The sequence below is a fragment of the Pteropus vampyrus genome, unplaced genomic scaffold (assembly GCF_000151845.1).
Source record: "Pteropus vampyrus isolate Shadow unplaced genomic scaffold, Pvam_2.0 Scaffold6, whole genome shotgun sequence".
Taxonomy (NCBI): Eukaryota; Metazoa; Chordata; class Mammalia; order Chiroptera; family Pteropodidae; genus Pteropus; species Pteropus vampyrus.
The window spans coordinates 6,333,101-6,348,741 of record NW_011888787.1 but is presented as its reverse complement, the minus strand read 5'-3'; the positions used below and the strand labels follow the sequence as shown (position 1 = coordinate 6,348,741).

The window sequence follows — 15,641 nt, the reverse complement described above, 5'->3', positions numbered from 1 at the left end:
TAAAAGCCAACTTGTATTATTACTAGCCTTGAATAATAGCACTAATCCATACTCTTCCTTAGAGTGATGCTGGAAAAATGTAATCAGGGACTTCAGATTATTTAAAAGAATCAAACATTGCCTGGCCCTGAGGGTCTGTTTGCAAACGTTTTTTAGGTCTGACTCATGACCACTCACTGTCTAATTTCTCTTCCTCCCTGTTGCAGAGAGTAATTTCTTCTCCTTACTCTCACCTCCCTCGGCAAGAACACGAACCACTAAGTCATTGCCAAATTCTCAGACCCACTCATCAAGACATTGGCTTAATATAAGAGAGATAATTAGAATTTTTTTCCCCTCAGCCTTTCTGAGGTTTTATTTAAATGCCCTCAGTGGTCATAGGGCAGAAGCCCAAGGGAGGACGCCAGGGAGAGTATGTTTCTCATCCCTGGGAGGCCGTCAGCCTCTGCTCCTGCAGCCAAATTACAGCACCAGAGAACAATGTGATGCATTCCTCGGCAGGTCGGTGGGACCCTGGGCGCCTGGGCCTGTGGAGAGAGGTGCCAGACACAGAGCTCTCCGTAAGCAATCCTGCAGAGCCGCCCCCTGGGTGCAGAAATGAAATACGGGAGAGCTTCACATTACACAGAGACCTGTAGCTCACACCTAGTTATTGATAGCCTTGGTGAAGGCCTCTGCCCCCACCCTCCACTTAGGAACTGCCTGCTACTATGGGGGTTGGGCATCTTTTAAGCAATGTTCGAAAACATGAGATGCTTCCTTTTCACTCTGCCCTCCCGGTCAACCTGGACACAACCGTGAGAATATACACACACATGAGATGCACATATATGGACATATACATAGCATCTCTCAGGTTGTACAGGAGTTCTAGTCATCTTCCCTCTCGCCAACAATAAAAAAAATACAACTAGATTGCAATCAAATCTGTCAAAAATCATACCAACAACAGGGGTTCGGCTATAACCAATGAATATTAAAAAGTTACATTATCAACGTGCAAACAGCTGTTTGGTTTGGGGACTGGTTCTCCCCTGGGAGGGTAGCAGGAGAAGGAAACAGGAATCAACAGTAGACAATTAGCACCCAAGCAGAGGAGCTGAGACAACTTCTCACAGCTGGTTCTTGCTGGACATAGTACAATTCATGCCCTATGTGCTATGGGTGATAAGGCAGTCTCCTGCGACTACACTAACTAAGCTTTCTATTCATGACCTCTTGTTTTTAACTCTTGTTAGTTTAGAAAGCAAGAAAGCTTTGGGTTCCAGAGATGATCTCCATGAGAGAGAAGCACTGGAGAGGAGCAAGCAGTGGTTTTACTAGAGTAAATATGGCATAGCTACTGCACTGAACTGAGCTTTCCCAGAAAATGTTATTCTCTCTGGGTGACTGGCAGGTTTCAGGCAATAGCCCGTAGGATGTTAGTAATATCCCATCTTTGACCCCAAAGGGATAGAAGAAAAGGAGAGTTTATAAGCACATTTTTCCAGTTCCATGGCTTAAACGATCTCTGATCATTCTTCATTTACTTAAGACGTTTTAGTCATCCTGGATTTGAGAAAGCAAGGTATGCATTCTCCCTTTGGCTCCCTAACTCTGAACTATCCTGATTTAAACTTGCCTTTGCTCACTTCCATTCTGCCTATGGGTCTATGAATAGAACGGCTGGACAGGGGAGTTCTTTTTCTTTAAAAGGAACCAAAATCTGGTGACTTTATTTCAATATCACCAGGCCCAACCAAATAGAAAGGCTAAATTAATTGAATAAAAAAGGAATACAGTTTAGTCAACAGCTGTCCTATTTGACTACTTTCAATGTATGGCTTCTCCAAGAATAACTGTGATACTCATATAAAGCTTTTTTATGTACAAAATGCTTTAGCATATACGTAATTCTCACACCAACCCTGTGAGGTAGGAATTACACTCACTGTATACAGGTGCCGTTCAGAGAGACTCAGTGATTTGTCTAAGGTCACTTGGATGGTTTTTTTTTTTACATGTACATAAGGCCACGTGGATATTGAGTGGCTCAGCCAGAATGCAAACCTAGGGCTTCTGACTTCAAACCCTGTGTGCTCCTCAAAGACTGAGAATGCCTAGGACCGGAAGTGCCAGAGTCTCAGATCTTCAAAACGGAAATTGATACAAAATATTCTAAGAGGGTACAGCTGAGCAGAATTTACAAAAGGAAAGGCCTAGGCCTTCCCTAAGCTCATCAATAAATCCCCTTTTTGCCACTTCTGTCACAATTATCACCATTACCCAAATGATCACTATACTAAGTAATCCGCATTTAATCAACTCTGGCTCTTAGTTCTATTCCTTTTTTCTTCTTCAGATTAAAACTTAAAATTTTGTTTTAGTTTTATCTAGTCCTTTTAAAGTGATGCTAAATGTGTAGACAGAATAGAAGTAGTCATAAGAAACTATGGAAGGAAGTAATTAAGGCTTTGGGCTTTTAAAGTATATATTAGAATTTCCTTTGAGGCTTCACTCTTTTTAAAAATGCTGTCAATCCCTAGGCTAGGAAAGAAAGAGCAGGGAATGAGAGTGCTAAAAAACCATCCATCCTATCCCAGGCCAGATGCCTCCTTGCGGCCTAGTAAAGGTCTTGGGAACTCTAGCTGAGACAGGCAATTTATCCCCACCAAGGCAAAAAATATCTACCCTGCAGAGAAACCCCTGCAAGGTGAAGCAGACAACAGATTTTCACTTGATCAAAAACTTTTGCTGTGCCCAACCCCTCCTTCCCATCCTCATTCAAAATCTGGATTTCCGTTTAGGTCCAAGACAGTGAGACAAAGCAGCTCCAAGAGATGCTGTGTGCAAGGGAAACCCTTCCCTGTTCAACCCTGGAATGTATTCTGTTAGAGACAGTATAAGCCCTCACAGACTCTACCTATTCCACTCCTGTACCCCGACTGTGAAGGCAGGAGAGAAATCTGCAGGAACACAATGTTCATCAATCATAGACCTGGGATGCTATAGTTTCCTGCTCTGGGCCCCCACTGGAGCTAAGGGAAGAACACCTCATGAAAACAGTCTACCTATAGGCAGGATTTCTTGCAGAGCAAACCTTACTTTTTGGTCCATCGATCTTGGCTCTCACTCCTCTCCCTGCTTCCCACCCCCACTGCCTCCGCATGTGGGCTCAGAAGTCATCATCTAAAGAATTCCATTGCTCACCTCCTGCATAGCAGCACAGCCCCATGAGGCCGCACACCAGATGGAGGGGATAAAAGTACGAGGTCATGGCTTCTAGCAAGAGGCTTTTTCTTAAACTAACCCTGACTCCTAGAAAAGAGGCAGAGCAGGAGAGTGTCGGGTGAGCTGCTGACGACAGCAGCTTCATAGGTCTTGTGTAAAAAGGAAGAAAAAAGCTAACTTGGCTTTCAGTGGAAATTTCTCTAGTCCCATCTCCAGACCTACTCCTGGTCTCACATCTACTTCCTGAAGGTATCTGAGTAGAATGCAGAGAATGTCAAACCAAAGGGTTAAATCTTTCCCAATTGTAGGGATCTCTTCAGCAGGCTGCCACACACATGCTGAGGTAGAGGCCAAGCCCTGAACACATGCCCTGTTTCTCCAGGAATGTAACTATGAAGTAAACGGAAAGGGTATGGAAAGTAGACTAGAACTCAGGGGAAATTGAAAAGGTTGCCAGTAGGCTTTCGAAATATTTGTGTATAATAAAGATAAGGGGAAAGAGGAGAAGCATCATTCCTAGAATCATTATGCTGTCAGGTGACGATACATAAAAGCAATAATTACAAAGAAACAAAACAGTTTAAGTAATGGACTGAGAAGTCTCAGAATAAAGGAATCAGGTGAATGAGATTCATCTACAAGAGGTGGCTTTTGAGTTATATTTTTAGGCTGAGGACATTCAGAGGAAGGCATTCTAAATAGAAGGAACCAGTTTATGCTGAAACTTAGAAGAAAGAATGTGCAAGCAATATATAAGGAATTTCAAGCAAGTACATATTATATACATTGGGGAATACAGAGAAATCAGAATGCTGAGGTCAGGGCTTAAATAATGTGAGGTGACTGACTGCATGTGCCTAGACTGTCAAATGGTTTAGAGTCCCCTATAGAGCCACACAGCATCTTGAGCTATGTCAGTAAACACCAGGACACCTATGGGAAGGCACAGATGAGTCCATTTGTTACACATACAGGGACTAAGCGAGAGCTAGAAAAAACGAGAGAAAGATGGAGAGAGGGAGGGAGAGCGAGCGCGCACACACGCGCTACACTGTAATATGCCTGACGAAATGTGAGGTATCATTAATTACAGTTCCCTGTCATTTCGATTCTGGGCTAAATAAGAGATCAAATACCCTATCCAGAACTGTGATGCATTAATGTAGGCTTACAGGCCCAGAACCTAGCTTAAATCAAGCCAAAGTCTTAAGAAATGAGGATGTAAAAAAGGGAATCATTTAAAATAGAAAATACATGCTTCTTTCACTCACTGCCAATCTTAAATCTGACATTTCCCCTATACCCTATTTGGCATACTAGGCTTCTGTGGCTAGCAGAGGCATCATACCTGAGGCCATAGTGAATAGGAGAGCTTTGCAAATCCGTTCACTATTAAGTCAGAAGATAGTTGTTGAGCACTATAGGCTGCTAGAGAAGCAGCCAAAGACAAGAGACCTGTTCTAATTTCATGACTTTCAATTAGGTCCCTGGCTTCTTGCATTCATTGAAGCTAAAACAAAGATATTTATCAGGCTCCTGCCATACTTCCTAAGTGAATTGCCCTGACCTCTGAGGACAAAACCACAAGGGCAACCCTGTTCTTCTACAGCACTCTCCTGGTGTCACTTTCAAAACAGAATATTGGAATATATATATTTTTATATTTATGAACATTAAATAAGCCAAAAGGTCAACAGTATTCTGTTTCTGCTTTACTTCACTGGCACAATTTGGTGTTGGAAGAGAGGCAGCCACTTAACAGTGACAGCATTTGTTGGTATCATCTTAGTCGTTACCTCCTTTCTTAAGCAGTTTAGAAAAGGTGATTTCTGAAATCCTTCACAATGGAAAAGCTCAAGGGTTTACATTCGACTGTGACACAACTATGAATTCATTAAGAAGCATGTTTCAGGTTGCACTATAATTTCCCTATGTAACACAAACCCATGGAATCTGACATAAGCTGATTGCTCATGCTGGTTATTTTATTTACATTTCTGAATGGAAGGGATTTCAATACTCATAAAATATATCACTGGCTTATTATTTTTCATCTATTCTCCCAGAACAGCTATTATAAAATAGGCATAGAGACAGAAGTCTCAACTTGTATGACTGGTTAAGTAAGCAACCGGGGAAAAGTTATTGCTCAAAAGCAATTTTTAAAAAATTCAATAAGGAGCTTGAGGCCAAACAAGAGATATGGTTACTCTCAATGCTGTCTAAAAGATAAAAGTTTTTTTAAAAAGTTAAATAACTGTGTTCGTTATCTTTGTCCAAGTCCTATAAGAGTATGGGGTAGCTTCCCAGGAACACAGGGGCCCAGGGTTTACTTAAGTCTTTGTCTAGAAATCTAATGTTAGCAGAGTGGGCTCCTTGTGACCCAGAAGTATGAATGTGCCTTTACGGACGGTTTCCCCTGTAAAAAGGTAGAATTGTCCAGGATACAGAAATGATCAGCAAAATTCAGCTTGGAAGAAGGGGGAAAGGACCCTTATTTTAGTGCCTTAACCCAATAAACCTTTCATTGTTTTGTTTTGTTTTGTTTTGTTTTTTAATTAACATGCTATGTGCCTGTTCTCAGAATCAGTGGCCACAAAATGCAGCTTTGACATTAACAGTGGGCTCTGGGAAGTTATGAGTAGCTCTTTCCCAATCTTTCTCACATGTCCACAGAGCCAAGTAATTTTAGTCCTAACACTTGCTATCCTGTTCTGCTTCACAATGACATCACACTGTTTCATTGTCTAAACAAGGATGGCCCTTGGCCCTTATTAATCTGTCATTATTAGGAATGAGAGTATATAAAAGAAGTTTAAAATGTATTAAAGGCTTTTGTCTTATGGCAGCTACTATGTAAATCTGAGGAGAGACATTTCTTATTTAAATTTTAAATTGGGGAGTGCTTCATTTTTTGATAAATTCTAAACAAATACTACCGATTACAAAAATATAAACTTTGCCATTTAGGTATAAAAACAAACGTCCTCCATGTCTCATACTTGAAAAAGAAACAAATAGAGGCCTCTTTCTATTTTCTCCTGATTGATTGAAAGGAATCCTACCAAATAAATTCTTCTAAAAGAAAAAGTCTTCTATGAGTCTAGATTGACTTTTTGGGTCACTATAAATCTATGTGAAACACGTAAAAATAACTCATCAGTCACTTCTAGTCAAATGAATACATATGCAAGGATGTAGTAAACTATTCTTGTGGCAGTCACTTCTGTCTTATACCAATACATCTTTTGCCTGCCTCAAACCCCCTACCACTAAACTATGAGTTACTTGTTAACAGAAATTATATTTTATACTTCATAAAGCTGCCCAATAATTATCTGTTCATTGAATGAATAAGTGAACAAATTCATTAGTATTAACATCTTCATACAATGAATTCAAGGGTCAAAAACTTACAGTAAAACTTACAGAATAATCATTACAATATTATAGTATGTTATAAAACAATAGTTAACATATTTTTCAATGCTGTGGCTCTTTGAAGACTAAACTTTGAAAATAAATTAAGATAAGCTCTATTGGAGTCCTTCCATTCAATAGCGAATACTCAAAGAAGAATCATTTTAGGGTACTCAGGACTCTGAACTGCATGTTCTAGTGCAGTTTTTTTTCTTTTTTTTTAAAGGCGGTATTACAATAGCTAAAATACACCAAGAACAAATTAATAAGAAAAGTCTACACAGCTAGGGCTTAGCTGAATTAGAATCCCTGGGCTCCCAATAAGGGCTAAATCCCAAAGGGATCACAGTCGATAAATAAAAAATCGAGCTGAATTTTATCAGAGGGCAAAGTTTCAACTTTGAGTACCCCAGCAACCCAGGATGAATTATGTGTAAGATTAGTAAAGAGGCTTCATCCACGCCCCAGCCAGAGAACATTCTTCTATCTCACTGTGACTAAAGGAAAAACAGCAATGCACTTGCTTGCCAAGAATAGTTGTGGCTATACTCTAGATAGGAGTCTAACAACACTGAGGGATTAAAATTTAATTGTAAAGCTGCTGCTACCTGGGAGTAAAAGCTGGAACTCTGGCTTCAGAAATAAATTGGGACTCCAGCATACTGAATAGATGAAAACAAGAGCTGGCATGTTACTAAGAGTGTGAGAATCACCCCCATCTTAAATTCTTCCCCAAACTGCTGCTTTTTCTGTACATCACATTGGTAATATGCAAGAATGCTCAATGGGAATATAGCCCTTTTCTACACTTTGAATAGTACATATACATTTCATTTCCAGAATGCTTGAAATTACAGGATGAAGTCAGAGGGTGATTCTATGATCTGAATTTCTCTGAATATCAGTTCTCTTAATTTTGTTGAGCATCATCTGAAGCTGAAATAATTTCTTTTCTTGAAGGTGGTTGTCAAAATGGACCTAAGGAAATCTTAATGTTGTTAAAGAACTAAGAGATAATTTTTTTTTCCCCTCAAATTCAGATAGGCATCAACACCCAATCCTTTATTGAGGCCTCCTCCGCCTTAAGGAACACACTCAAGTTTCCCACCAACTACCAGAAGTTCCTCTGCTACCTAAAATTCTCACTTTAGCAAAATAAAACAAAACAAAAACCCAAGTTATATCTTAGACTAAAAGTTTATTCTGTTCAGTTAAACTTCCCCCCATAATCCTTCACAAACTAACCCTATGATTTTGAAAAAATGATGTTGAAACATAAGATACACATTCGTATTTTATATTAAAAATTTTTTTTATCATTTCAGAGTCGATCAAATCCCCTCTGAATTATTATGAACCAGTGCCTACTGTTTCTTCAGTTATTACTGTACATTTTAGACAGAGAAGCTGAAGTTCTTTAAACAGTTGTATGAGTGAGTGACATAAACGATCAAACAGTGTTCTTTCTTAAGTGGCTTACTAGCAAAAACAAGAATGAAATTAGAGGGAACCAGACTGAAAGACAGAAAAGCAAATGTGCATTCTTTATTTTAAAGCATCCGAGTTCATCAAATAGGCTTATCCTGTGTAGAGTTCTCCGGGCAGCTTATTGTCTCCTTATGCCTGTGCCTTTGCAGTGAGCATTTCTGCACCCGAAGTACCCTTTCTCCTTTCTGACAATCCGCAGCAGCCTCTTCACTTAAAATTCATCTTCAAATTAATTTCCTATTAGGAAGACTTCTCTACAAAACTACTTTACTATCACTACTGCATCTTTCTATATCTCCTCAGTATTACTATATTTGGTTTGAAATTTATTCTTTTGTACTTGCTTTGGCATTAAGCTGTGAAGTAACATATTATTGAAACTGAGCATATATATCATGGCTAAAGGGCTATCTATTGTGCGATTTCAAGTAAATGACCTAACTTTAATAACTCAAACTTCCCCATCTATAACATTGGAAGATCACAATATGCCATCCAATGTCTCTAGTAAGAATAAATAAGAGTATAAGTATAAACTTTATTATACTCTTAATAAAAAGATAACTGAAGTACAAATTATTCTTGGGTTAGAATTATATTAGGCAGTCATACTAATTTAGTTCTTCTGAACATTAGAACTTTGAGTGATGGAGAAAGGAGCTAACTAAATTCCACTCAAGAAAAAAGCTAAAAACTTTTCCTCAAGATTATAATTTTCTTCTGTATCCCATTATTCTCTCTAGTTAGAGGACTATGCTGAGTCAGCAAAAAATAAAGATTTTTTTTTTTTTCTAAAACAAAAATCCATAAGTTTCCTAATGTGAATTCTAGTGTCATTAGTGTAATGAGTTTAGAATCGAATGATTTACATCAGTATCTAGGCACAGCTCTTTTAAAAACTGCTATGCGGCCCACTTGCCCCACATGCTAATGATTAAGCAATAAATATATTAGTAGCAGTTACTGACAGGCTCACCTAACTTTAGCACTGAGACGTCTACTTTGAAGGGAAAAGATGATTAAATACACTGCCAAATAAATTCAGGGAAAGATTTTGTGAACTTCATACTTCACAGACACATGTTAATATGGAAAGAGAGTGCTTTCCACAAACTTTAAAACTGAATTAATCCCTGGAGAAGGGACAGAGACATACATTAAAAAGTACATATCTTTTCTTCTTTTTTTTCTTCTTTGAAGAGTTCAGTATTAGCGATTTCACAACTTTCTGTCTGATTTTCTTTGAAGGAGAACAATGAGGATGAAGCTTGAGGAAGCCTGACAGAAAATAGACAACATCTTTTCTCTTGCTACGAATATCTCAGTTAATAAATAAAATCAAAAGTGGAATATGCCAGACTGCTCAAATAAAGACTGCAACAGCACTAATAACAGAACAAAAATGTAAACATTTTAAAATTTTGACCTGTCAGACAATAGGCTCATTTTATTATCAGGACAGTCTCTGGGTAATAACTCAGATGTATTGCTGTGGAAATGGCAAGGTTACAGAATAATATTTCACAGGAATATAAGCATACGATTCAAATACTTTAAAAAAAACTATATCAGTTTTTATTAACTAAAGAAGTCTCACAGCTTTGAAAAATAGACTATTTTCAAACAAAGTGAAGAAATTTATTTTAACTGTCGATTTAATTTCTGCATGTGGCCCTATATATCAAAGAGAAATACAATTAGCATAGGTTTTTAGTATTTATAAATCAAGTGGGATGGAGAATATTAAAAAAAAAAATCTTTCACATATGAACAGATTAGGAACCTTTAAAAATGGTATTTATTTTTTCTGTTGGTATATATCAACATATAGTTATAATTTTCTACAAACTCCCCTAGCTGTGAGGACAATCTTTGCCCTGGAAAAATGATGAGAATACTGGACAAACCTTCTCAAAAATTTTGATCAATATTCAGTAAAAGACATTTGGTATTTATATCTGCTTTTTTTTTTTTTTAATGTAATTTGGGTAGAAAAATGTTAATTACTTTTGGGCAGGAGCTAAAGACATCCTAGTGAGACATTTTGGAGAGAGGTCTTTCGTTAGTATAACATCTGACCTTCTATATCTTTGGAAATCATGCAACTTGGCTCATGTAGTCCTTAAAGAATTAATCAAGCAGATTGTTAGGCCCCAGTTACAGTGGAGCCAGCCAATTATGAGTTGCTCAGAAATTCATCACTGGCGTGTCCAACCACATTTTCCCACATAAAGATTAGTGGAAATATGTGGAAACAGGGCCCACCCCAGCACAGCTACAAAATGTGGTCAGTGAAACAAATTTTAACAAAGTTTTGTCTTAGTGAAACGATTTATTTGGGAATCTTTTTGATTCCTGTCTTTACCCATAACACCTTTTCTGCCAACATTGCAAAGGCTGCCATATTTAGTTAAAACCTAACTAGGGTTTTTTAAAATATTGAAACACACTTCTGAATTCAGAGCACTAAAATCACATGCCACAAGCTTGAATTCATCAGTAAGTTAGTGAAACCCCCAAAGACCAACGCCAGTCTTCACTGTTGTGATAACGCCCGCCCAAGGCTTACTGAGAAGAAAGCTTTTCTTGCAAGAGAGAAATGAAAGGGTCCAGAGCAGATGAAGACCGGTTCTCTGAGGGCAGTGCTGCTCTTAAATAAAGAAGCTCCTTTCAGATAAGCAGAATCAGATTCCAGTTCATTTGGTTTGCTGGCTACCCTTACTTTGAACCCTCATATTTAACCCAGCAGGCTTCAAAGCAGGTGAGAAAATGACCCACCACTTAAAAGCAATTTTTCCTTTTTCAGGAATTCTGGCCTTGGAGAATATCAGCTCTAATATCAGCACATTCCACATCTCCAAGGATTTATGCAATTTTTTTTTCATTGCTCTATGTCTAATGTCAGACTAAGTTTTCATCTCAGCCAGGAGAAAAATCAGAAAAAAAAAGTCCTAACTTGCTGAAAATGAAGTTTTATTCCACATAGCTTTACACCGTACAAAAGAAGGGGGACTAAAACCACTAACCATTCTAGTTCATTCCCTTCCACTTATCAGAATCTGATGTACAGTGAATATTCTTAAAAATCATTAACCCTTACTGCCTTCCTCCACAAAAAGCAATTCTTGTTAACAAATGCATTTTAACAAATTCAAATTGGATTTACTCTAGGATGTGAGCTAATACAAAAAGATATTAGATGAAGAGATAATAACAATGGAAGAAATTTAGGAAATTTTCTTAATTTCTTTGCCTTACTAAATAGAAGAACAAATATGTTTCAAAGAAAATTCTTCACTGAATTCTACTGTATTTGACCATCAAATATCTGACTTAATTGAAAATCCTAACATAGGCAGTTTGAAAACTTACCAATAGGTTCTGTGCTACAAGGCAGTTTGCCAGTGCCTAGAATTTTAAACATTTCTTTGCTTTCTGTGGTCTACATATACGTAATGTACCAGAAATACAGTACTAATAATATTGTTTAAATGACACCAACCACCATTTACACCACAATGTCTACGGGAAATGCGTTTTGAGTTTAAGGACATAGCTCCTCCACATGTGAGGGGAGTAGGGTTTCCCACAGAGCCGGAGCCGCACTTTGGTGATGATGATAACAATGACAGTGGCAACAACAGCAACACTCAACTAGTTTTTACTACAGCCAGACACAGCTTTAAACACCTGACATACTTTAACTCATTTAACCCTCACAAAAACCTATGAGGTAGTACTATCGCATTTTATAGTGAGGGGGAGAAAAGGTTAAGTAACAAACCGAAGGTTGCATGGCCAATAAGTGTCAGGGCTGGAATTCAAAGCAAAGCAGTCTGGCTCCAGAGCTATGCTCATAACCACTCAGCAATGCTGCCCCTTCCCTACTCTGATAAGGTGGCACCATCCAGGCCTTCTAAATTCTTCTTTTTGGGGGTAGAGTAGAGCAGGGCTTCTCAAGTTTTAGTGTGCACAGAGGGTCACCTGGGGATCTTGTTAAAACACAGATTCAGGAGGTCTGGAGTGGTGTCTGAGGTTCTGCAATTCTAACAAGCTCCTGGGTGATCACAGTGCATAGACCACACTTTATTAAGTGGTAAAGAAGTAGGATTTGCGCCTCTGTTCCTTAGCTGGCTGGCTGGCTGTTGAGGCATTTATACATATCTTTATAAGCTGAAGATTGCCCATACCATAATCATTTCCCATTAATTCTTAAATGGAACCTGCCCTTGGAACTGCTGCACACTAAATATTGGTCTGCAGATACTTTCAGTAAATACTTAGCTTTTAGGAACTTAAAATATACATGTAAAGGCCACAGGGACTGGCTGTAAAAATTTGCTGTCAGGCACATTTTTAACACTATAAACCACCAACTATACAAATATCAAAAGGTAGTAAATAAATGCCTATTTATTGTTCATCAACTAGAATCACAGTAAGTTAATAACTTTTGGTCTAAAAAAGATGCTTCTACTTTAAAATGTATAATTATTAATTCTCAGCTCTGCTAGAGGAGTGCCAAGGCGCCTGTGCTTCGTAATCTTAAAGGCTCTTCTGGTGCATCAGTGATCTCTTAGATAAAGGCAGAAACTATATTTTTACATCAAAGGATAGAGCAGACAGTGAGTACACTCCACATAAGTTTTAGCCAATACCTCACGGATGTGCACTAGTAACAATTGCTACTCATCTATTCCAGATTCTAGATCTTCTATTTCACTCTATTTCACCTCCTTCCCACTGCTCTGAGAGAAATCCAAGGACTATCTCTTCCATTGCTTGCATATATTTTCCAGTTATTAAATGGATGGGATTCCCTTTCTAGACCATTTTTTTTTTCCATGCCTAATTATACAGTAAGGTCATTTCAGTTTGAGATGCACTCACTCCCCAGTCAGCACCACTGCAAACAACAGAGTTATGCTATGATCACTCAGCTTCCTTTTACACTAATAGGATAGTCAGTTTCCAATCCAAATATTGATACTCCCTGAACAACAATGGAAAGTCATCCTTCTTGAAGTTTGACCCAAAATCAAATGCAGTCTCAGACCCCTAGGCCTACAGCCAGAGGCAACTTAACACATTCTACAACTGACCTTCAGGGAAAAGGGAAACCAGTGCTCTCACTATGGGTGCCAGAAGAAAACCAACTAATTTTTAAGGCACAAAATAAACTATTTTTTTTTAGGCAGGAAAAGACATTGTGAGGAAACAGAATGGAGTTAGAATGGAGGCATTCAGAAATTACATTACCAAGTAAGGGCTAGTGTTTCTATAGTTCTCAGTACTCTTCTATTTGGGAATATAAAGAATCAGCATTTCCTTTGGGGTTTGAACTCTTATTATCTGGTAAAAATGCAAATATGTACAAGAAAGACACACTTTTTAAAATGCTTGGAGACTTAAAGAACTTATCTTTAAGTCTTAATTTTACTTTGAGCCAGTGACATGAATTTATAAGTTCATGTAAAAGAGTACATAATCATGGGATATCTTTTCTAATATCAGTCCTCGTGTATTTCCTGGACCTGGGTCAGGAAATGGGGAAGTAGTTAAAAACTAAAGGGTAAAAATGAAAATAAAGGTCTATACATAGTTCTATCATCCATGGTTGGGGTAGGTCTATAAGAACATGTAGATACAATAACAGGGAGAACCTTTGATAAAGAGGCACATTGTACCCAGGGCAAATGCCCTATCTGTCCCATCTTACCTACTTATTCTCCATCTTAGCTGAACTCTTGAATTTAAAGTTCAGCAAATCCTTAAAACTAATGATTTCATTTAAATGGAAAAATCAAAAGTCTTGTTTACAAAATAGAGAATTTAAGTGCCAAAGAAAATGCATTTAAAAGGACTGAATTATTCTTTAGCTAGTAATGACTGCTATGTTTACCACAAAAAATGATTTATACAGACCAACTTTATGTTATGCCTTTGTATTCTTCAAACTTTTAAGCAACAAATATATAGTTCAAATCACCAAAACCTTATGTTTGACATATTTATGGCAGCAACTTTACAAATCAATTCCTGTAATTTACTAGAACAAATATCTCTTACTGCTCAACTGATTTAGCACAAACACATCAGAGATGGTTTTTTGTGTGTTTTACAAATACTCTACACAAGTCCTTGAGATCATACTTACAGCTTTAGCAAAAACACCCATGATTTCAGGAAACTGGTGTGTGAGAAGAGCTATCATTGCTGTAGAAGAACACAGTCCTGCTGTGAAATGGATGAAAAAAGGAAGCTCCTTCTTTGGGTAAACAGAAACATGATGAAAGGCTGCAAGGGAGAAAAGGTAGAAACAGATTTTATTTCCAAATACAGTGTAAGCCAGTTTTAATATTTTCAAATGAAATCTATTTTTCAAAACTAAAAAGGAAAATAATTAAAAAAAAAAAAAAAAGAACAAGAAGTCTCTAGTGAAGCAAGGTAGAAGAAAATTATCCATTATTTATTCCAGCATCAACAGCATACCTATATATCCAGATGACTGTGCTGGGGACCAGGAATAGGATAGCATCATGGGAAAGAACATTAATTGTAAAGTCATGCTGAGGTGGTTTTGAAAAAGAGCTTTGTCACTTACTAGCTGTGTGATCTTGAATAAGTTGCTAAACCCTCTATTAGTTGCTATGGAGTTGTTATGATGAACGCTGTAAGCCCTTAATAAATGTGAGTTATAGTTCTTGCTCTTTGGGAGTTCAGAGACCAGTACAGCGACCAGGAGACAGACATGTGATTGGAGATTTCCCAGAACCATCAATTAATAATTTTACCCAGTTACCACTATATGTGGTATTTCATTGAGCAGTGTAAAAATCAAACTAGAATACCAGCACCCTAGGACTCGGAATATAAGTGAAGTCCCTTGTGTTATTTTACCATATTCAAACATTTATTCAGGTATTATTTTTCTAATAATTGTATATTTCATTACCAATAGTAGTCAAGTATTTATATCTTATTTGAAATTTGAAAATACTTGAATAACAATGCTGAGATGAGCCTATTACAATGCCTGGCACATAGTGGGTGCTCGATAAATGTCTGTTAAATTGCTAGCTATTCTGGGACTTCATTAGTCCAGGAAATTGACTGCTCAGAGATATAAACCCAAGAATTCCTAATGTAATATCCTGCATAAGTAAGGGATGACTAATTCAGTGTTAAATCAAGGTCAGCTGTAAATTTCATTTTTTGAAACATAATGATTCACAGAGAATATTATACTTAAGTTTCCTTCAGTAGCCATGATATTTTTATGTCTTATACTATATTTAGAAGGTATATACCAAAAACCAAACTCCTTAAAAATTCAGAAAATTTCCAGAGTCTTGAGTCTTGTTTAAAGTAAAAGTACATCATCTATGACCATGCCACCCTGAATGTGCCCCATCTCACCTGATCTCAGAAGCTAAGCAGTGTCGGGCCTTGGATAGTACTTGGATAGGAGACTACCTAGGAATACCATGTGCTGTATGCGTATAGGCATTAAAAAATTAAAA

The 15,641-nt window shown here is 37.6% G+C and overlaps 1 protein-coding gene across 9 annotated transcripts in view; it reads right to left on the bottom strand.

The window, feature by feature from the left end:
* Positions 1 to 15,641, bottom strand: part of ST7L (suppression of tumorigenicity 7 like) — an 88,388-nt gene that overhangs the window by 10,337 nt on the left and 62,410 nt on the right. For 7 of the 9 annotated variants that reach the window (XM_023535746.1, XM_023535736.1, XM_023535740.1 and 4 more), the window contains one exon: positions 14,276 to 14,415. In XM_023535746.1, the coding sequence (XP_023391514.1) occupies positions 14,276 to 14,415 (140 nt within the window). Of the gene's footprint in view, positions 1 to 9,321; positions 9,397 to 9,529; positions 11,447 to 14,275; positions 14,416 to 15,641 lie in introns of those variants that run through there. The other 2 variants (XM_023535737.1, XM_023535744.1) reach the window with 2 other exon arrangements.